Source organism: Mastomys coucha, unplaced genomic scaffold (assembly GCF_008632895.1).
Source record: "Mastomys coucha isolate ucsf_1 unplaced genomic scaffold, UCSF_Mcou_1 pScaffold14, whole genome shotgun sequence".
Taxonomy (NCBI): domain Eukaryota; kingdom Metazoa; phylum Chordata; class Mammalia; order Rodentia; family Muridae; genus Mastomys; species Mastomys coucha.
The window spans coordinates 132,489,873-132,512,890 of NW_022196896.1; the positions used below are offsets into that span (position 1 = coordinate 132,489,873).

At 47.0% G+C, this 23,018-nt stretch overlaps 1 protein-coding gene across 1 annotated transcript in view; it reads left to right on the forward strand.

The window, feature by feature from the left end:
• The window catches only part of Lama1 (laminin subunit alpha 1), a 126,648-nt gene extending 104,769 nt beyond the window's left edge, over positions 1–21,879 (forward strand). The window contains exons 47-63 of the mRNA XM_031368646.1: positions 1,003–1,153; positions 1,898–2,022; positions 4,517–4,667; positions 6,225–6,369; positions 6,868–7,009; positions 7,098–7,212; positions 7,384–7,554; positions 9,606–9,757; positions 10,477–10,662; positions 11,973–12,108; positions 13,648–13,760; positions 14,322–14,511; positions 15,388–15,546; positions 16,055–16,208; positions 17,139–17,272; positions 20,835–21,057; positions 21,526–21,879. Coding sequence (XP_031224506.1) covers positions 1,003–1,153; positions 1,898–2,022; positions 4,517–4,667; positions 6,225–6,369; positions 6,868–7,009; positions 7,098–7,212; positions 7,384–7,554; positions 9,606–9,757; positions 10,477–10,662; positions 11,973–12,108; positions 13,648–13,760; positions 14,322–14,511; positions 15,388–15,546; positions 16,055–16,208; positions 17,139–17,272; positions 20,835–21,057; positions 21,526–21,686 — 2,608 coding nt within the window. The 3' untranslated portion in view covers positions 21,687–21,879. The remainder of the gene's footprint in view (positions 1–1,002; positions 1,154–1,897; positions 2,023–4,516; positions 4,668–6,224; positions 6,370–6,867; positions 7,010–7,097; positions 7,213–7,383; positions 7,555–9,605; positions 9,758–10,476; positions 10,663–11,972; positions 12,109–13,647; positions 13,761–14,321; positions 14,512–15,387; positions 15,547–16,054; positions 16,209–17,138; positions 17,273–20,834; positions 21,058–21,525) is intronic.
• The last annotated feature ends 1,139 nt before the right edge of the window (positions 21,880–23,018 follow it).

Here is a 23,018-nt window from a genome sequence, read left to right on the forward strand (position 1 = left end):
ATGTGTATGTCAGGAATGGAACCCAGGCCCTCTACAAGAACACACAGTATTCTTAACCACAGAGCCATCTCTCCAAGCTCCTAGATTATTTTTAAAAATGATTTTTAGACAGTCCAAGTAGGCAGCCTTGTAAAATGGCTTCTTCCGCGGAAGAGAGGAGTTTGTGGGAAGCCACAGAAGGAGAGAGATTACGGGGAAGAAAACAGGAAATGTGTGAGTGCAGGCTCTTCCACCCATGGCCCAATTTCCAAATAAAGACTTGAAGGCATGTTTCTTCATGAACACATGCCTGGGCCATAAGCTTTAGCTTATTCCCCAACTGGCTTGTAACTTCTATAGGCCATTTAAACTATTCTGTGTTCTCCACAAGACTAATTACTGTATCTCCTCCATGTCATGAGTCTGACTTCCTCAGAGTCCGAGGTGAATCTCCAGCCTCGACTCTCTCCCAGAGTTCCCAGTACTCCCTGCCAGATGGCCTACCTCCTACTCCTACCTCAACTCACTGGCCACAGGGTTTTGATTAATGGGTACACAAAACCATCCCCCAGTGATATGGTCTCAAAATTCAAATACTAAGTTAAATTGTTCCTATTATTCTAGGCCCCTTCCTAGAAGTAACTTCATTTAAGCAGTCTTAGACAGAATTTTCCTTTTCCTTTTCTGTAATATTGTGGGGTTTGGTTGATGATGTTGGAAATATTGATATTATATTTAAAAATGGTGTCATAAAGAAAGAAGTAATTTTTTTCTTTACATGTGGTTGGACTCAGTAATGACTTTCAATATAGGAGAGACATGTGGTGAACTGTCTGTTTTCCAAGAGCTGCTTGTCAGGATTTGGGGGAGTAAAGGAGAGGTTGAATGGCCAAGGGTGGAGGTGAGGCAGGCAGGTAGAAGTTACAGAGGCGACCTTGGAGATGCAGGTGGGCTGTGCGCGACAGGCAGCTTATCCATGATGTGATGTATGCGAAGTTCCTTCTGCAATTCTTTCTGACGCAGGTTTGGAAACGTGGGTTCCCTGAGTGTAAAGGAAGCAAGTGCAGCCGAGAACCCACAGATCAGGACAAGCAAATCTCCTGGACCGTCAAATGTTCTGGACATAAACAATTCAACGCTAATGTTCGTTGGAGGGCTCGGAGGTCAAATCAAGGTAAAATTCTTGAATGGCATCCGAGCAGGACCTTGATGATATATGCTCAGTGTTAAATATATCCTGCACAATCCAAAAATTCCTGCTTTTATTAGTTTTCATTACAGTGCTGCATCTGCAGAGCCGGGCTGGGTTTGCAAGGGTGAAGGTTCATTTTTAATCATGAAGATGAAGATAAATCAATGGTGCTGTTTGCCATTTAGACAATCTTTTTGTCCAGTGATGAAGTAGGAAATTAAATACATCTCTAGTCATTTCTGTAAAGTCCCTTTATTTCTCTTTGAATTCTAGTGGTAATTGTGCTAATTAGTGTTTAGCAAGAGGGCGTAGTATTTATTTAATGATGTCAGCTAGTTGAGCTGGGTTGAGAGAACAGCCTGCATCCCTGTCGACTACTGACCGCTCGTCTGGTCTGGTGACTCGCTCACGGCAGACCTTCCCCAGAAACTGAGTGGATCCTTAGGAGACTGTCCAGAGCTGGGTGTGGTCATGCACACCTGTAATCCCAACATTCTTGAGCCTGAAGCAAGCAAACTGAGAGTGTGGTGCCAACTTGGGCTGCATACATAAACAAGCCTCTTTCTCAATCCCCCTTTCCCCTCATGCTTAGAAGTCATTGTTGCACGTTTAGAAGTAATTGCTGCAAACTGGCTGTTTCACTGAATGTTCTCTTGGGTTTGAGTTCCCAGAGCAGTTTAGAGAATGTATGCGTCCAGGCATATGTTTTTTGTGTCTTTGCACCAGAAATCGCCGGCGGTGAAGGTGACTCATTTTAAGGGCTGCATGGGAGAGGCCTTCTTGAACGGCAAATCGATTGGCCTGTGGAATTACATCGAAAGAGAGGGGAAGTGCAATGGCTGCTTTGGGAGGTAATCTGCCCCATGCTTCAACTTTCTCTTAGCTCTGTCCTCTGTATTTTCGTAAAAGGGTGCAAGTGGACTCAGTTACGGCAGCCTTTGAGCGAACACCAGGTTTTTAGTACAACTTTCTCAGGCTGCTGACCGAGGTCATCTACAAAGGTTTCCTTGTTGGCTTTGGCTAATTTTCCTGTTTGTCTGAAGTTTGGTGTCTTCCAGACTTCTCTTACTCACCCCACCCCCACTCATCAGGGTCAGCATGCATTGTGCATATGCAAAACATTGGAAATCTGAGTGAAACTCTGCACCAGTGGTCATCACTGGTCTTCCAACGAGAACAAGATCTGAGCTCCAAGGGAGCATCTGACAGTTGTCTCCCTGACCCTTATTACAGGGAAACAGGGTTTGCAGTTGGCAAGAACAGCTTTTAAATGTGCAGTTAGTAACTATAGCTCCTGAGCTCAGATACATCCCTTTGTCTCATGCTATATGTCTAACCAAGAAGTATTCCCAGCCATTTAGTAAATCTGGCGTGACAATAGACCTGGGCTCTGCCCCTCTACTTTAGCCAATTTCAATGGCAGATGTTGGCTCTTCTTCACTGTGGAAGGATGTCCATTTTGTATATGTCCTCCAGTTTTGTTCCCTAAGACACCTGTCATCCTACTAGATTTCCAACACTGACCTTTGAAGCAAAGACTCACAAAGAAGGGTCAGGATGCCCCTGGGCTCTGTGTTCATTGAGGGCCTACTCATCTGAGTTCAGTGAGGGCCTACCCATCCTGCTGCTGAGCTGGGAACCCAGCTGGTATAGGAGCGGGTGAAATGACTGGTTCAGCTGGTATAGGAGCAGGTGGAATGACTGGTTCAGACCATCTATGATTTAATAAATATGTTTCTCTGGACACTGAATGAACAAATATGGTGGCCAATCTTATACTACATTGACCAATATATTGACCAAGCTTTCAAACAATCCTAGCTTGATAGGATATTAATACATGTTCTTTGAAAAAAATCCACAGTAGAGGGGCTTATCATACATATTTGAAAAATGTCAAGTTAAAATATCAAATATTATGTGTGGTAGCACACACTTTTAATCCCATCACTTAGGAGATAAAGGCAGGTGGATCTCTGTGAGTTCCAGCCCAGAGAGAGCTGTATAGAGACTCTGTTTTCATAAGTATAGATACATAAATAGATAGATAGATAGATAGATAGATAGATAGATAGATAGCTATAATAGATAGAGATAGATAGAGATAGAGATAGATATACAGACAGATATAGATATAGATAGAGCTACAGATAGATATAGGCAGACAAATATAGATATAGTTAAGGGATATAGATAGGCAGACAGAGATAGAGATAAAAGATATATATATAGAGAGATAGATATAAATATAGATATAGATATATAGATGTTATGATGCTATCAGAACTTTAAGTTCATTTTTAATATGCTAATGATGTACAGGCTACCCTTACATCACCTGTGGTCTACAGCTGTAGTGTTTCCAAAACACGCTGAATCTCAAGCCCTTTATAAAAATGGGATCATTAGGAGTTGCTTCATACAGGATGTACTTTGGCTAGTGCCAATATATGCATAGACTGGTACTTTGTGTCTGAGTTTGTAAAGTGACTCTCTTCATTTTAACCACGCTCTACACACCACACACACACACACACACACACACACACACACACACACACACACCACACCACACCACACTCACCCAGCCTATTGCAGCACACTGAAGGGACACAGTGTGCTCCTTCCTGGTGTCACTTGCTAGTGTATGGTTACTTGTACAGTCTGTAATATTCCTCAGGTTACTGATTATATTTGGTTTATATTGCTAAGTAGACTGGCTAATTCCTTAATCTGTCTTTTTATGTGCTGCTAGATACTCTTACATACAATCAGCATCTTTCTAATTCTACCTACTGTGCTGGCTGCTTGCATGAGCTCTCTTTAAGGCGGCTGGGCTCTGGTGGCCATGGGTTTGCCCTGCATGAATAAAGCCTTGTGAGATATAGCCTGAATCTCGCCTCCTCTCTGACACATGTGGGACTGAGAGGGTTTGGTATTTTACATTTGTATTTTGGGACTTGGGGGGTAATTGCATAAACATAATGAAGTATCCTGGAGGTAGGATCCAAATGTAGACACAGACTTTTTTTTTATCATATATACCAAACGTGTAGCCTGTAACTATTCCATATATTTTAAAACATCTTTTTTATTATTATTATGAAACAGTCTTATGGTGCACACAGTTTTCCCCTTGTATAATAATCCTGTCTGTCAGTGTTCAGGGCTGTTCTGACTTCAGAATGCTTCACTTTTCACAAGTTCAAGGCTGCAACTTGTCTTACATTGTACGCTCACTCTCAATGATGGAGATAAGTTTCTCCTGTGACCTGGGATGAGGGAGTTCCTTTGTAGCTCTGCCCCCCTGAGCATGGCTGGTATTTCATGGCCTCTACCTTGCAGCTCCCAGAATGAAGACTCCTCGTTCCATTTCGATGGAAGCGGGTACGCGGTGGTGGAGAAGACGCTCCGGCCCACCGTGACCCAGATAATAATCCTCTTCAGCACCTTCTCCCCCAATGGGCTTCTTTTCTACCTGGCTTCAAATGGCACTGTAAGTTTCTGCAGTACTTGGCCCTGCATGTACAGAATCCTTGCCTTGGGGTTCCCTATGTCTGCTGTACATTTCCCTTGCTAGAGGTAAACAAATGTCTGTTCGCTCCAGAAAGTGCACCCATGGAGCAGAACGATGCTTCCACCACTGCTTGCTTGGAAAACAATGAGGTTCAGGGGTTCACTTACAGGAGAGTGAAAGAGGACTTAGTAACAGGCAAAGAAGTCCCCAAGACCAATGCAGGACCGAGAAGTCTCTCCCCAGCATGGGTGACAGACACGCCCAAACACTGCTACTTGTAGGCCATTGTCAGTCAGTTCTGCTCTCCATAAGGACCAACCAACTAAGTCCACGGGAGCTGGGAGCATTACACACAGGAGGGAGTAAATCACAGGAGTGAGCGGTTGGCTGCAGTCTCGAGAGAGAGGCTCTATATTCTCTGAGGAATGTTACCAACTGGATCTTGTCAAGATCTCTGAGCCAGTTTCTACAAGATCTTACTACTGTAATCTGCAGACATATGTTGTATAGGTTCTCATTTAACAATCGCTTACCAATGAACACAAATTCAGGAAGAACTATCAGAAAACACAGAAAGGCAGAGTAGAAGCAGCTCCGCTCAGCGCAGGCGTGAGCCAAGCAGTTCCTGTTATGCTCTCGTTTAGGTCTTTGCATAACCACAGTGGCCTTGCTTTTTAAAGCTATTTTTATTAGTGTTTTGTGTATGTGAGTAGTTTTCCTGTCTGCATGTCTATGCACCATAAGCATACCTAGTGCCCACTGAAGCCAGAAGAGGGCATTGGCTCCCCTGGGACTGGAGTTCCAGATGGTTTTGAGTTGCCAGGCACGTGCTGGGACTTGAACCCAGGTTCTCTGCAAGAGCAGTCAGTGCCCTTAACCACTGAGCCATCTCTCTAGCCAGCACAGTAGCTTCATTTGAAGCTCATCTACAGGAATGGACCCCTTTTTGCCTTACATGCTGGCCATTTCCAGAAACAGCCTACTCATGAATTTAAATACAGAGCCCGCAGAGACAGCCCGGGTCTCCTGCTAACATTACAGAGCCCGCAGAGACAGCCCGGGTCTCCTGCTTACATTACAGAGCCCGCAGAGACAGCCCGGGTCTCCTGCTAACAGTACAGAGCCCGCAGAGACAGTCCGGTTCTCCTGCTTACATTACAGAGCCCGCAGAGACAGTCCGGTTCTCCTGCTAACATTACAAAGCCCACAGAGACAGCCCAGGTCTCCTGCTAACAGTACAAAGCCCACAGAGACAGTCCGGTTCTCCTGCTAACATTACAAAGCCCACAGAGACAGTCCGGGTCTCCTACTAACATGCGGATTTTGGTAATAATGCATAGCAGTTAGTTTAATTCTCAGTAATTCCACAAAACCACTAGGCACATTTTTACTTTTATGTAAGAGACTAGCTGTTTGACTCTAACTTTTATGTCACAGTCCCTAGTGTGACTGGAAGGGTTTACTTCCATCCCTGACTTGGGTGGGAAAAAAAAAATCTAGAGATAAAGATGCAGAGAAGACCTCTTTCCTCCGCAGAAGGACTTCCTGTCCATCGAGCTGGACCGTGGCAGGGTTAAAGTGATGGTGGACCTGGGATCAGGACCCCTCACTCTTATGACGGACAGGCGGTATAACAACGGAACCTGGTATAAAATTGCCTTCCAGCGGAACCGGAAGCAAGGTAGGTGCGCAAGGTAGACAGCTGTGGTGTTGGCCATCCCTCTAAGAACAAATGGCACTCCAAAACCAGTGGTCATTATTCCCCGTGGCTTCCCGCTGCATCTTAATGATATTAGAACACTTCACCCTTGCCATGAGGCCATAGCTGCACTCTTGAGTGATATTTGACTGAAAGCCACCTTTGCCTATGAAATGAGAAACAATGGGATCCACCTATTGCTGGGAGAAGAGTATAATTCCGTTTGTCCGAGGTTTCAGTATTTCTCGTTAAATGCGGAATTGGAAAGGAGAATCGGATTCATCCTGTTTTCTTTTACACACCTGCTGTTACCGTTCAACAGTGAGTGCTCTGGATCTGCCAACCTTTGTCTCTGAATGGTGAAGAACAATGCCAGTCAAATTTGTAGGATTTAAAAGAGCAGGACCTCTTGAATGAGATGTGTTGACAAAGGTTTATGTGGTGTCAACTGTCTTCCCCTCCTCCCATCACTCCTGCTAGGACTGCTAGCTGTCTTCGATGCATACGACACCAGTGATAAGGAGACAAAGCAAGGAGAAACTCCGGGAGCTGCATCTGACCTCAACCGGCTGGAGAAAGACCTGATTTACGTGGGTGGACTACCTCACACTAAGGCTGTGAGGTATGGCGTAAAACCGTGGGGCTGTCGTGTGGAATTCCCCGGCCTCTCCGACCCAGCGTGTGAATGGTTCTCATGCCCTTGTCTCCAGGAAAGGGGTCAGCAGCAGAAGCTACGTGGGCTGTATTAAGAACCTGGAGATATCCAGGTCCACCTTCGATTTGCTGAGAAATTCCTACGGAGTGAGGAAAGGCTGCGCGCTGGAGGTGGGGACCAGGCGTGGTCATGGGGGTCTGGATGGGTTCCCATAGGTGCCTGGTGGTTTACTGACATAATAAAGCCACAAGCTCTCAGCCTGGGGGTGGGTGAGATGCAAGGGAGGCCGGCAGTACCACAGCAGCCGGCCATCCTCACTCTCTTCTCCTCTCCGTCGCCAGCCTATCCAGAGTGTGAGTTTCCTGAGAGGTGGCTACTTGGAGATGCCACCCAAGCCTCTATCACCAGAGTCATCCCTGCTGGCCACATTCGCCACCAAGAACAGCAGCGGAATCATCCTGGTGGCCCTGGGCAAGGATGCGGAGAAGGCCCGTGGGTCTCAGGCACATGTGGTGAGTAGCTGGGACCCACGGAAGTAGACCGTTCTGGAGACGTGTGTGAGGAATTTCTGCCTCACACGTTTACTGTAGCTGCTTGCAAGTGGTTATATACAAGAGCTTTTTATAAAAATATTTAATTTTATTTGTATGAGTACACTGTAGCTGTCTTCAGACACACCATTACAGATGATTGTAACCCTAACGCTAACCCTAACCCTAACCCTAACCCTAACCCATCAGACTCCATTACAGATGATTGTGAGCCACCATGTGGTTGCTGGGAATTGAACTCAGAACCTCTGGAAGAGCAGTCAGTGTTCTTACCTGCTGAACCATCTCTCCAGCCCACAAGTGCTTTTTTTAATTAGTGAGTGAAAGTTATGACTGTCACATGTTCTGCTCATGGATGCTAGATTTCCTGAGTTGCTTGATCGATATTCCCCTTCTAGGGGTGGGTGAGAGGCTGCTGCCCTCACACTTAAGCAACTTCTCAGGGTGGAGGCCGCGTTTCCCTCCGTGTGCAATGCTTGTGGCAGAGTGGAAGTTCTTCCCTTACATTCTCTGGGGGATTTGGTGTTGTTATAAGTGTGAAGGGAGAAGAGAGACAGACGTGGCCTGTGATGGGTCCCCAGTGGCAGGAGAAAGCAGAGGAGACATTCTCCCCACAAGAGGGTGCCATGCAATCAGGTAACTGAAGGGAAGGTAGGGGACACTAGCGTGTGGCCTTGGTGAAGGAGAGGCTGCACACATACAGGTTACAGAACAGCGTGCCCTGCCACTCAAGGCATGGCTGTGCAATACCATCATGCACCCTGCATGGTGGAGGTCATGGAAGAGCGTGCCCAGCCACTCAAGGCATGGCTGTGCAATACCATCATGCACCTTGCATGGTGGATATTGCTTCCTAAACTTTATGGGGGCAAAAAAAAAAAAAAGGTTCAGAGAACCTGATTAAGCTGCCCAAGTTCACACGGCAGTTACGTGCCAGAGCTGGGCTGGGCGGGATACCAGTCTGTGGGCCCTGGATATGCCATGAGTCCCTCCACCAAGGGCTCAGAGGGTCTGGGATTGGTTTTATGGGTTTCATTAATCCAGCTTTTAGTTGAGGTGAAATTCATTCCAAATTAAGCACTTTAAAGTGAAGCGTTCATTCAGTAGCTCTTAGTGCATTTCATGAAGTCAGTTCAGCAGCTCGCACTGTGGATTCATACACACCGGTGCCTTTGACAGTTGTTGCTTGGTGTGTCTTCAGGTTCCATCCACATTTTATTAGATATTGGCTTTGCTCTACTCCCTCCTATCTCCCTGCATTTCATTCTGGGGTTATGAAAACACTTCTGCTATGATCCCGTGTGTGTAATGCTGGTTTGAGGCCTTTCCTGCCTACCTTCAGGGCATAAGCCTTCAAGTGAATTTCTGGTGAGAGAGTGGTTCTGAGTTTTGCCATTTGAGGAAGCTACTAATGTCTTCCCCTCCACCAATTGCGATAGGGTTTTACACAGGTGGAAGCTGTCTTAAAAGCCAATGGAAGGCGTGGTGTGTCTGCTGTCAGCAAGGGCATGAGGAAACACATTTCAGGTCTGGGGCTGGCTTTATAAACTGCTGTGCTGCTTCTCAATGTTATATGGAAGTTTGAGGGACTTTAAATGTCTTCAGGCCCTTCTAGCCTTTAATGCCATTTTCCAGAAATGTTAGAAGTAACCTACAGGCCCAAGGAAAATTGAAAGAGGAGGTTCCATGTATGGTAATAGAAAATTAGAAGTGTCTTAAAATTAATTCAGTGAAAAGAAAATTAGTCTCCTGCGTTATGTAGCAGTAAACCGCAAGCGAGGGGCTTTGCAGAAAGAAATCTGTGACAGGATCACAGGGCCACCAGCAACAGCAGGTTGCAGAGTGACATAGATCGGAACATAGTACAGCAAATCCAAAAATACCATGATTTATGGTGTCTCTCCTAAGCACTCGCTCGCCTTGCATCAACAGGCCTACACCATCCGTACAAGGCAGAACGCCTTACAGGCCCTTCAGTAATGTGTTGTGTTTTGGGAAATGTATCCTTCCAGCCCTTCTTTTCCATCATGCTGATCGAAGGCCGCATTGAAGTGCACGTCAATTCTGGGGATGGGACCAGTCTGAGGAAGGCCCTCCTGCATGCCCCCACTGGCTCCTGCAGCGATGGACAGGAACATTCCATCTCCCTGGTTAGGAATCGGAGGTACTTAGCTCCTGGGGCTTTGTGTCAGGTCAGGAGGCTGAAATGAGCTTGAGGAAGGTTCTTAGCCTGTCAGACACTTGGTGTGACTGACACTTGGTGTGACTGACACTTGATGTGACTGACACTTGGTGTGACTGACACCCAGTGTGATTGACACCCAGTGTGACTGGGGTGGTTGGCATGAAGTCATTAACAGTCATGGTTCTTACTGTTTCAAATGCCGGAACGCTACCACAGAGTCAGCTCTCTTGTAGTTTGTAGTGATGTGTTTGTGAAATTTTCATAGTTGAGAACCTTACCTTTGTCCTCTATGTAAGCCCAATATAAACTGCTTACAAACTGGATGAATGTGGTAGCGAATAGGAGGCTGGTTTTGGTGGGCCGTATTGTGCCAACAGTAAACACCATTCTATCAGTGTTCCATGTAGTTCTGTCTGCAACTGTAGACCTTTTCTGGGAGGCATGCTGGATGTTTTCACAATAGGAAAAAAGGTGTTTGAATACACACCCTTATCTCTAATACTCAAACAAACTTGGCGATGTACTTGTAGGTTTTATTCTTTGATGTTAGATGTTGAGCCACAATTTTCCATTTTTTTTTTTTTTGGATTCACATACAATCTCATGTCAAAATTTACTAATCCAAAAGAACTTGCTAGAATTACATATGAAAATGGAGTTTTGTACTTAAATGCTTGTTTTCTCCTTTGCTCTGGTAGAGTTATCACCATACAACTGGATGAGAACAGTCCTGTAGAAATGAAGTTGGGTCCGCTAACAGAAGGAAGGACGATCAACATATCCAACCTGTACATAGGGGGGCTTCCTGGAGACAAAGGGACCCCAATGCTCAGGATGCGGACTTCGTTCCATGGGTGTATTAAAAACGTGGTCATCGACGCTCAGTGAGTGTGGCTGGCTCTCATGGTGTTCTTGCACTTCGTCATCTACCTTCTGAGTTGGCTGTCGGTTGAAGTGTTGTTCTCCACGCTCAGCCATTTTAAGGGAATCCTTGGCCTATCATGGCTGTCTCTTCCAATGGATCTTATAGGGCCCACATGGTAGTCAGATCTGACCATCAAATAGTATTTAGAGAAAAACCATCATTAGCTGCCTTTGTGTGTGTGGTGTGGGGCACTGATCTGGGCTTTGATACGTGTTGGGCACTCTACCCCTGAGCTGCACCTCCATCCTTAAGTGTACCTCTATGAGAACTCAACTGGATTACTAACAGCTACCTCTTACTCATGGCTTCCCCCGGGACAGTTGCCATGTGGTTAAGGTTTGCAAGTCTCCATTCTCTGTGAAGAAGAGAATTATCATGTGCACAGGTGGCGTCATTCCTCCCCTTCCAAGCTCTAGTCACGTCGAAATATCAGGGAGTTGTGTCTGATCCTACAGGCCAGCATCTGCTCAGGAAATCACAACGGGCTCAGGGGTAGGAGATACTCACTCCTTCCCTGCTAGACTGCGGGAGGGACTTCCTGAGGACAAGGGGATGTTAGCACCCGACGCTCAGGGTATAACCTTGAGAGATGTCAGGGCTCTTTCATAGTCACTGTGTCCTTCTCTGAGAAGTCACCTTCTAGGAGTCCCTGAACAGAGCAAGAAGAGGCCTATGGTTGCACAGACTTCAGTGCGAGAGCAGAGCCTTACTTAGGTGTCTGTAGATTTATATACAGTCACCAGTTGCTCGTTCATTCCTGTACTGATGAGGCAACTTCATGCTCCTAAAAGCCACGAGGCTCTGGAATGCATAGTCCGGAATAGCTTTGGGAGGGACCAGTGAGATCCAGGCTGCCATGGGACCCCTGGCTAGAGCTTCTAAGTAGAGAGACCAGTGGCAAGCACAGTTCAGAACAAAGAGCCAGTGTGAAACGGAAGCTGCTGCCCAGTGGGGTGGAGACCAGAGACTCGATGACCTGAGAGCCCAGCCTACAGCAGGTGACAGTCGTGACCCTACTCTGAGCTCACGAACATCCAGGTTACCAGCATTGTCCTGGTTTAGGGGTGTATACTTATTTTAATCAGAACCAAACAAGAAAATAGTGTGTCCATGTGACTCGGGCACTGTGAAGGTTGATTAGCTTGGTTACCCTTAGAGAAATGAATCAGTGGTTTAAAATCGGGTCTAATTAGCCACCTTAATCAAATGATTGGGTTCCCAAGCTGCTTCGAGGTATTTTCACTCCAGTTCTGTCTCATTTGTCTGTAGACTCCTGGACTTCACCCATGCGACTGGCTCTGAGCAGGTAGATCTGGACACGTGCTTGCTGGCAGAAGAGCCCGTGCAGGGTCTACACAGAGAACACGGGGAACTCCCTCCAGAGCCCCCAACTCTACCACAGCCTGTAAGCATGACATCCTTCAACGCCACCATCCAGGTGTGATCAGGACGAAAGCCACATGCTAGGAGAAGTGGACCCAGGCAGATAGACTCCAAAAGAGCCGAAGCAACGGGAACCTAGGACTCAGGGCAGCTGGAGAGAGGCAAAGAGAGCACAGGGGAGGGGGGGAGAGAGAGTCGAAACTGAGTCCCAAGAGGCCACTGAAGCTGGGAGGGAAGGGAAAGTGTGCCAGCTGTGCCCTCTCCCTGACTTCCAGTTCTTCAGCTGTACCTCAGGTGACAGGAAATCCGAGCAGCATTTGTATCTGGAGACTGGGAAGTGGTTTTAAGGATCTAGTAAACAGCCAGCAGAAATAAGGCAGAAGCTCTTGTCTATGAGTGACTCAGGGTCAACACTCCAAGTGGTTAGCACACCATGAAAGTTTTGATAGTTTCCGTAATGCCCTCATAGTGTGTCAGATTTAGGTAGGGAAGTATGGGAGTAAGCATGTAGCTGAGTGACTGCGTGTGCTTCTGTGTTTAAGGTCAGGAGTTTGGTCTATTAAGGGAAATCCATTCGTGACTGTTTTATTCTCTTCCCTTCTGATTTCTCAGAGCATGGTGTGTGGTTATTCCAAAGCAGCAGCATCTCTGCAGGGCCCAGGAGTTCAGGACAGTTTCCTTGTTGCATATGTCTACCTTAAGCCACATTAAAGTCTCGGGATCCTGTGTGAGACAATGTGGGGGCAGCCAGCACTGCCAAAGGCCCTGCTCTGTGCTTCTGGCTTCTGGCCAGGGTCAGGGACCATTCAAGCCCAGTTTATTTCCATTTCCTGTGCCTAGTGTGTGACTTTAAGGACCTGTGAGACCTGAGGGCACTATTGACTCCCTGTGGTATCCCAGCTGCGGCTGCCTTTTGACCACAGGTGCCCTTGGGCCCTCCTCACGATCCCTTAGGCCCAAGGAAGTCTCCTAGAAGAACTCCCATATGCCTCTGAGGGCAAGTGACATGGAGTAATGGTGAAAAGTGGCAGGAAGCTCAGATTGCTCTCTGGGGAGAAAGGCGCTGAGGGGTTCACAGTTTAGGACAGAGACCCAGATGAGCAGATCAGAGATCCAGATGAGCAGATCAGAGATCCAGATGAGCAGATCAGAGACCCAGATGAGCAGATCAGAGACCCAGATGAGCAGATCAGAGACCCAGATGAGCAGATCAGAGATCCAGATGAGCGGATCAGAGACCCAGATGAGTGGATCAGAGACCCAGATGAGCAGATCAGAGATCCAGATGAGCAGATCAGAGACCCAGATGAGTGGATCAGAGACCCAGATGAGCGGATCAGAGACCCAGATGAGCAGATCAGAGACCAGATGAGCGGATCAGAGACCCAGATGAGCAGATCAGAGACCCAGATGAGCAGATCAGAGACCCAGATGAGTACCACAGTGGCAGCAGCTGCTGTTCTGGTACAGTGGGTTCTGGGACATTTCCTTTACGAAGGACATGTCTGTGCCAATGGGGTCCTGACTACCCTGGCTCAGGTTCCCTATGTGCCTCTTACAGGAACTGTGCGCAGTGGACATGGTTCCGGGGTATGTGGTAGGTGCTCACCAGTTTGGCCTCTCGCAGAACAGCCACTTGGTGCTCCCTCTCAATCAGTCTGATGTCCGGAGGAGGTAAGCATTTTCCTGAGGTCGCTCTGAGGTTCTCGTTACCAGACAATAAGGAAAGTGTGATGTTAGTTTCCAAAATAAGCAAATCTGCTCATGCCAGACAGATTCAGTGGTCTACATGGACCCAGGCAAGGATGCCATCTATTTCAGGCTCCCTAGTGATAGCATACTCTTCATTGTCCTAAAACAAGTGAAGGCTTTGCCAGTGACCTGCATAGGAGTTTTGTTCATTTTGTGTCATTCAGAGCTCAACTAAAATGTCATCTTCTCAGAGTTGTCTACCTGAAGTACTTAGTACAACGAGCAGTGGGGCTCTCTGAGATGTGGTACAGCACTGATGTGGTTCTAGCCTTGGTTTCAAGGTTTCAGGAATCCCTTCTCATTAGAAAGTTCCCATCAGCCATCTGTGCCACTAATGGGAATGTGAGTGAGTGAACACGTCCTCTCTGGACGCTGTAAGGATGGCGTATGATAAAGCAGCTGTGGGTTCTCTCATGGAAGTCACATTAAACACTGGGAGCTGACCTTCCTGGTCGTTGGTGCTGAGTTCCTGTCCTCCCTCAGGCTCCAGGTGCAGCTGAACATCCGGACATTTGCCTCCTGTGGCCTCATTTACTACGTGGCTCATCAGAACCAAATGGACTATGCAACACTCCAGCTCCACGAGGGCCACCTGCACTTCATGTTTGACCTCGGCAAGGGCCGAACCAAGGTCTCCCACCCTGCCCTGCTCAGTGATGGCAAGTGGCACACGGTAAGTTCCCAGGAGGCCTTGTCACCTGTCCCAAACTTTCTCCCTGCGTCTGTGGTGGTAATTCCATTTTCCTGACAAGAATCTGTGCATTTTGACCTCTCGTTGTCTTTATGTTTGACATCTCCCCCAAATGACATAGCATCTTGTCAGCAGGGCTCTGCTCTACTTCCTGGATCCCTCCAGACAGCTGTTCAGTGTTGAACCCTTAATAAATACCCAACAGCTGGCAATAGAACAAGTCAGAGGTCTCAAAAGTGGTCTTGACTTGCCAAGAAACCAGTGCCTTAGGGTTCCATTGCTGTGAAGAGACACCATGACTATGGCAACTCTATAAAGGAAGCCATCTCACTGAGGCTGGTTTACAGTCTCAGAGGTTTAGTCTATTATCAGCACCACGGCAGGAAGCATGGCACTTTGTCGGCAGACATGGCGCTCGAGACGGAGCTGAGAGTTCTACGTCTTGATCCACAGGCAGCAGGGGAAAGATTGTCATAGTAGGCCTAGCCTGAGCATAGGAGACCTCCAAGCCCACCTCCATAGTGACACACTTCCTCCAAGAAGGACACACCTCCTAATAGGGCTACTCACTATTTAAACACCATCCCTCTTCAAACCACCACAACCAGGCGACCTGAAAGGACCGTGCTGCTCTTCAAAGCATCTGCTGATAACCAGGGCACTGAAGCTCTGTGGTAGAGTCTCCCCACTTTTTCTACCCGCTTCCATCTATTCTCAGCCACAGCACGCCAAAGGCAGAGCCATCCTCCAGGATTCAGGCTGGGTTCTCACTGAGCTAAGAAGCACATGTCCTAAGCACACCTCTGTTGAAGTTTTCTCAAATGATTTGCACATTCTGGATCTTTTCATCTTGTGTAGGTCAAGACGGAATACATCAAAAGAAAGGCGTTCATGACTGTTGACGGCCAAGAGTCCCCCAGTGTGACTGTGGTGGGCAATGCGACCACGCTGGATGTGGAAAGGAAGCTGTACCTGGGAGGCCTTCCCAGCCACTACAGGGCCAGGAACATCGGGACTGTAAGCAGCGGCTTGTGATTTTGTGGAAGACCACAGTCATTCTCCAATGCTCTTGTTTGAGTTATTTTGAACGAGCCTGGGGCTCACTAGATGGTGCAGGCCCTTTAAAGATCATACATGGGTTATGTGGGTGGGGCAGCTTCCCCGTAGAGCCGTCCAGTTTTCCCTGTCTCGTGGCTAATGAATGTGCCCTTTTCTGAAGCCACTGAGCCCCCAAGTGACTTGAGGAAAGCCCAGCAAATTTGTATGTGTACATTAGTGAGAGAATCACTCTGGATTCAAGCAGTGTTTTAGTAAAATGATAGGAAACACTTCCAGTGCATTATCACTGAAGCCCCGGATTGAGAGCGCAAAGGGGATGCTCATGTGAGGAACTGCTGCAGTTAAGCTTTAGAGACCAAGACGCTGTCATAGTGTGTGCTATCGAGGGAAGCTTAATGAAGCACAGGAAAACTATGTCCTATCTCATTATCAGCTCCCACCTTCTCTCCTGGCTTTCTCGATTTAGATCACCCACAGCATTCCTGCCTGCATTGGGGAAGTGATGGTTAATGGCCAACAGCTGGATAAAGACAGGCCCGCATCTGCCTTTGCTGTGGACAGGTGCTACGCGGTGGCCCAGGAAGGAACTTTCTTCAACGGAAGTGGATATGCAGCTCTTGGTATGTGCTAGCTGTAGTACTTGGTATGTGTTAGCTGGCTGGAAGGAACTCCGTGGGTCTAGTGTGTGCTCTGAGGTGATATGAATCCATCTTTGATAGGATAAGACCCCTGCTAGAGACCTGCCCACCTCTGTGTTTGTTTATTTGGTATTCTGGTAACACCTAACTGTTATTGCAAAGCCTGTACCAGTCTTGTCCTAGGCAGATGGCCGGGACACATTCCCTGTCCAGGTTAATAAAGACCCTTAAATTAAAAAGCAGGTAATTCCAATACTTGGAAGCCTGAGGCAGGATGATCAACCCAAGTTGCTCATCAATCTGAATGATAATGATAGCATGCCCTTAAAAATAAGAACACGGATTGCTGAGAAGAACGAGGCTCTGGTTGGAGGCGAGGCAGGGAGTGAGCTGCTGCTCCGTCTGCCTTTTAGCCCCAGGCATGGCAACAACTGCTCTCTAGTGCCAATATTCACCCAAGGGTAATGATGCCCTCCAAGATAAACATTAATTAAGAAGGTAACAGGGGAAGACCAGCAAGCTGGATGGATCCAGGGCCCAAGGGACCAGATGCAGATGGAGGAAGTCCCTGCCCACTCTCTGTTTTGGTTTGTGACCGAGCAACTTCTTCAAAGGCAGTCTTTCTATCTGGGCTTGGTCATGCACACCTGCAGTTTCAGCACTCAGGCGACAGAGGCAGGAGGATTGCAAATCTGGTGGCAGTCTGATGACATAGCAAGGTTCCATCTTAGAACAAAAACAAAAAAAATGCAACATTTCTTCTTAGGAGCACTAAAGCCTGGGGGATGGGTAGGGATGCAACTGGAGCCAGGTCTCCAACCTGGCCAGAACCGTGAGTGTGAGTGCTTGCCCAGCCCGGCCCTGTCCAGCCTGTGGGGTCTCACCATGACAGTGATGTCTTGTGTTTTTCAGTCAAGGAAGGCTACAAAGTTCGATTGGATTTAAATATCACACTGGAGTTCCGTACTTCCTCTAAGAATGGCGTCCTCCTGGGAATCAGCAGTGCCAAAGTGGATGCCATTGGCCTAGAGATTGTAGATGGCAAGGTAGGTGGGCCTCCTGCAAGCCCCGTCTACCCTACCATTGGGCTAGAGATTGTGGTTGGCAATCCAGCTCCACAAGTCCAGCTCCAAGCCTCACCCACCCTACCAGAGACAGAGCAGGAAAGAAGTGTAGAAATTGCTTAGATTCAAGTTTCTTATTATCCACTTCATTAATGGAGACAAAAGAAATTTCCATTACTATTTTAAAATCAGATAGTCCTAAAAAGCTATGTTCAGAGAAACTTCTTTTCATATATTTGAATTAAAATGACATTTCTGCCTGCACTTTACCAGGAGTAATATGCCCATATAATGCCCTGTCTCTTCTAATAATTTTTAACTATTCACTTGCAAATAAGCAGAGCCACACAGGAGTGCAGTGAAATGAACACATACATCTCCATGCAGCCACTCCCAGGCTTCTCATAGTCAGGTCAGATACAGCCCATACTGAGTCCCTTTGGGACAGCATCACAACCCACAGGGCTTCATAAGGTGCACCATATGTGCACCTGGCTGAGTGTGTAGCTTGTGATATGCAAATGAAACCATCACCACCATCAAGATCCATGGCAACCATGTCACTACCGCCACATTCCTCCCACAGTGTTCCTCGGTAACCACAGGCCCCAGGCCCTGCCTTCCTCCCACTCCGCAGTCTCTGATCTGCCTACATCTCTCAACTGTCATTTTAGAAATGTTACATGCTAAGTTCGTGCAGCGTGGTTTCCTGAAAGTCCAGGCAGGGTGTGGTATAGCAGGACTGATTCCTTATTACAGAGCAGGTTGAGTATATTGTACTTTGGTTTGTCTTTTTGATTTAATCTTCTTTTTGTAATTCTGGTGCTCTTGCCTCTCAGCCTCTCATGTCCCCTTCATGTCGAGAGCCAAATGAGTGCAGCCTTTCACAGAGCATCCGTCTCGTGCTGTGCAGTCGCCTCCTCTATAGTTGCTCCGGCTGCTCATCCTCCCTTCTCTCCCCTTTGGGGCCATGTGTGCACTGGCAAGAAGCCCATGGAGCGTCATCTGGGATCCCGTCTCTTTCTTCAGGATGTCTCATCCATGGCTATAGTTCAGTTAGGCCTGGAGTCTCTGTCGGCACTGGGTGGGGACTCCTCCAGACCCTGTACACTTCAACCCTTGGTGACTAGCCTTCTCAGGTGTCTGCCAGTGCTGCCTCTTCAGCCGGACCTACCTTCCATTCCACTGCCTTGCAGGAGAGAATGGGGCATGTATGCTATACCATCCTTAAGCCACAGAAAACGTGGATGCTGGAGTCTTGGGTTGCCCTCTCCTGCAGTGTGCTTGGCCACCATGAGTGAGATGCTAGAGTCTTCCTTTTGGAAGGCAAGGGATATGGTGTTTCTCAAATTCACATGCTAAAGTCCTACCCACTAGTATCTCTCAGGGTCTGATCTGATGTGGACTTTGAAGAGGCAATTGGGAGCTAGTGAGAGGGCTTACTGGGCATAAATGCCTGATGCTAATACTAATGACATCAGTTCAATCTCCACGACCCACAGGGACAGAAGGAAAGAAAAAAAAAAAAAATTCCAGTATTGACTTCTGCATGCTCAGACATGGGCACATGCACACACCCACACAATGAATAAATGTAAATAAAAACTCAATTAAAATGAGGTCTCTAATGTGGGCTGTGTCCACTGGGACACAGACACACAGGAGACCAGGTAAAGAAAGGCTCCTTAGAGGCTCCCATGTACTTACTCGCTTGACTTCAGTATTTTACTTTCCAGTTCTTGGCCCTTAGGATTGCTTATGGTGGCATCCAGGGAGACTAGCAAAGTTCCATTCACCTGCCCTTCACCTCCCCTCTTCCTGCTTCAATTATCAATTAAAAACAAACAAACAAAAACACCCTACCTACATGAAAGATTCTGTTTCAATGCTGTGGTTTACAGCCAACTTTTCTTCTCATCCTATACTTGAAATTTTTTTTTAAAAAACCTACCTTCTATTTACAAGTTTTTCTGTGATATCTTAAAAAAAAAATCAGAGTGTAAAAGCTATGAAAAATGTGATTTTCTATTATATTCTATATTTTACCTTTTTTTGTTGTAGTCTATATATTATGTCTTACTCTTTTTCAACTTTATTTAGTGTTCTTTCCAAAGCCCTACAATACACATTTTTAGGGTGTCACTGTGCTCTGAAAGAGTGGTCTCAGCCGGGCGGTGGTGGCGCACGCCTTTAATCCCAGCACTTGGGAGGCAGAGGCAGGCGGATTTCTGAGTTCGAGGCCAGCCTGGTCTCCAGAGTGAGTTCCAGGACAGCCAGGGCTATACAGAGAAACCCTGTCTCGAAAAAGACCAAAAAAAAAAAAAAAAAAAAAAAAAAAAAAAAAAAAAAAAAAAAAAAAAAAAAAAAAAAAAAAAGAGTGGTCTCCTAGGTGTCTGGTTTGAAAGAAACTTGGGACAAATGCTAACCATGGTGCCTGCTGGCATACCAAAGCACATGCTGGCCCTCAGGCTCACTCAGTACCCGTGGCTCCTCCCAGCTCTTCTCAGCCCACACCTACCCTAAAAGTCTCCAGTCCTTGGGCTTCCCTTCTCCCAGCTTCTGGTTCCTATATAAGTCTGTCATTGCGGCCATGTGTCCCCTCTTCCTCTCTCCCCAGTTCAGTCTACTGGTCATATTTAGTCTGCTACTTTCTCTGTCTGCTCTGGACTCTCCCAGGTGCCTCTGGCTGTATTCTTCCCAGCAGCCATAGCTTGGAGCAATCATCTCCTCAGCTTTCCACAGTAGGCATCGTGGGAAACTTAGAACAGCATCCTTGAAATTCTCACCTCCTTCAGTCATCCTGAACTGCCAGAACCATGTAATGGTGGAGCTGTAAACCTAAAAACTGACCCGCCCAGCTCTGGAGGCTAGGGTTCGTTTCTCCTGAGGCCATGCTCTCTGGCCTTCTCCTCACATTGACTTTTCTCTGTGTGCCTGTGACCTGATGCCTCCGATAAGGACACATATTGGATTAAAGTTCATCGTAGTGACCGAATTTTAAGTTAATGACCACCTTAAGATCCCCATATCTGAATTTCATCATATCCTGGCAGATGTTAGAGGTTAGACCTCCAATGTGTGAGCAAGTTTGGGAGTGACACCGCTCAGCCCAGAACCCCTCTCCATGCCTTTCGAAGCCCTGGCTTTTTGTTGGACGCTCACCAATGTGGAGCATCTGTGCTTGGTTGGAGAAGTTAGTGAGTGATCAGGCATAGGGACAGCCCATGATCAGTCTCTGGGAACACTGCAGGCTCCTGAAAATATCCTGCAGTGCCCCCAGAACAAAGCACTGATTTCAGAACTCTGGGGGCTGGGATGGAGTCCCAGTGTTTTAGGAGGTGGTCCTCCACCATCTTTGTTTGCCATGGTCATTGCTCCTTGTTTCCAGAATCCTGGGTGGGTCTCTGATCTGAGAACAATTCATGAATGTGCTGTGCTCCATGGCCTCTTGGCCCTCTGGCAAAGATCCAGGGCAGAAAGGCAGTGCTTCCAAGTATGGAAAAAAAAAAAAAAACCAACTCACCCAAGTATTTGCATTGTGCAGGTCTTATTTCACGTCAACAATGGTGCTGGAAGGATAACAGCTACCTACGAGCCCAGAGCCGCCAGAGCTCTCTGTGATGGGAAATGGCACATGCTCCAAGCCCACAAAAGCAAGCACCGTATCGTCCTGACTGTGGATGGGAATGCCGTTAGGGCTGAAAGCCCCCATACCCATTCCACCTCAGCAGACACCAATGATCCCATTTATGTGGGTGGCTATCCTGGTATGTGTGACTCCCCGTTCAGTCCTGGTGAGGTGTGAGCCCAAAGGATCATGGGGTAGGGATTGGAAGATGCATAGTTTAATGACAAGTCCCATTGAGAATGTTGGCTCTGTCATGAGGTAAACTGGACAATCCCACCTTTGCCCTAGATAATCTCAAGGTCAGAGTCTAAGTCAGGGGTAGCCTGGACTCATACCCCTGTATCAAATTTGCATTTGAAATGTTCCAAGAAATTATTGCAGATCTTCAACACCTATCTCATGACTTTTCCAGTCCCAACTATGCCTTCAAGTTACTGTTTGCTAGAAGTTAACCAGGATTCTGCTATACACTAAAGCCACATGTGTGGGAATCCAGATGTGCCACATTCTGATTTGAGGGTCTGCTTAAGATCATTTTTGTGTCTAATATCCAGTTTATCCAATCTCAACAAAATTAAGCAACATGTGTCTCTTTCTCCCTGAACAGCGCATGTCAAACAGAACTGCCTGAGTAGCCGGGCCTCGTTCCGGGGCTGTGTGAGGAATCTCAAGCTAAGCCGAGGCTCACAGGTGCAATCCTTGGACATGAGCAGAGCCTTTGACCTACAAGGAGTCTTCCCTCACTCCTGCCCTGGGCCTGAGCCCTGAACTTCTGCCAGACTCTTCCCTTGGAATCATCGCCAATGCATGGAGGAGAAGAGTTTGTGAGCTCAAGTGTCTCCCGTTCCCATTCCATTTCCAGCTCAGGTTATATTTCCAGAGGAAAATGCTGTATTTATGTTGAACTAAAGCCACGCAGACAACCGATACCTCTATTAAATGGTCTAAAATATCAGTGGAATCTGTGGTCTCCTTTTCCGAGTTTTCCAGATGGAACTTTGTGGACGTGGGATTTTCTGCTGAAGACTATCAAGTCTTTGCTGGTTTGCATTTTGGGCATGAAAAGAAAAGTCCCAGCAGGCTGGCCTAGATTAGGGCGTAGAATGGACAGTTCCGTCTTCTAAAGCTTCACATACTGGGTAGAAATCGGGACCTGAGCACAGCCTAAATTGTTTTCTTACCAAAACTTTGTTCAAAGGCTGACAATAGGATCCAGAGCCTAAGGCGCACTGTATTACTGTATTACAAGGTTGGGATATAATTTAATGCCTCTCGACGCAAGCAACCAGGAAAACGGGACTAATTTTCTAAGGACATAGCATCAGCAAATGCCAATCTCAAGAGGGAACGTGTCAGGCAGCTCTCATTTTTTTCTGTTAGACACACCTGTATGTAGCCCAGGCTGGCCTCGAGCACCCTTCATAACCAACACCAGCTTCCCTTTTCTGTTCTCTCAGCCTCCTCCCTGACCCCTGCCATGCCCGGCAGGAGACCTTAAATGGTTTTCTCCACTTGCCTTCCTGGCACCTCTGGGCCTAGCTCAAGGATGTTAAAGCTGCTATTTTATCTGAGAGTTCTGAGGGCAAGGAAATTATGTGTGTTTTATGTGAATGAAGTGATAGAAAATTTAACAGAGAGATAGAAAATATAAGAAAGAACAAGGTGAAAGTTCTTTATTTGTTTTCTTTTGGGGCAGGGTGTCACTACCTAGCCCCAGCTGTTCTGGAACTCACTACGTAGAGCAAGCTAAATTCCAACTCTGAAATCCTGCTGCCTCTGCCTCGTGAGAGTTGGGGTGAGAGGTCTGAGGCACTACTCCTGGCCCGCAAACAAAGTTCTAAGGATCCGAGACTCATATTCAGCATAATAAAGCTAAACATGGCCAACTCACAGTATTGTAAGATGAAATCACTCCTTTGAGAGCTGGAAGAGACGACTTCCAGATCTACTACCACTATTCCTAATCAATACACGGTGGAAGTCTTAGCCTATCAGTTAGGTAAGCGAACAAGAGGAGGGGCATATAGACAGGAAAGGAGATGGTCCAACTCTCCTGCTTTGTAAGAAAACATACAGCTCTCCCAGAAGACTGTTAAAAGG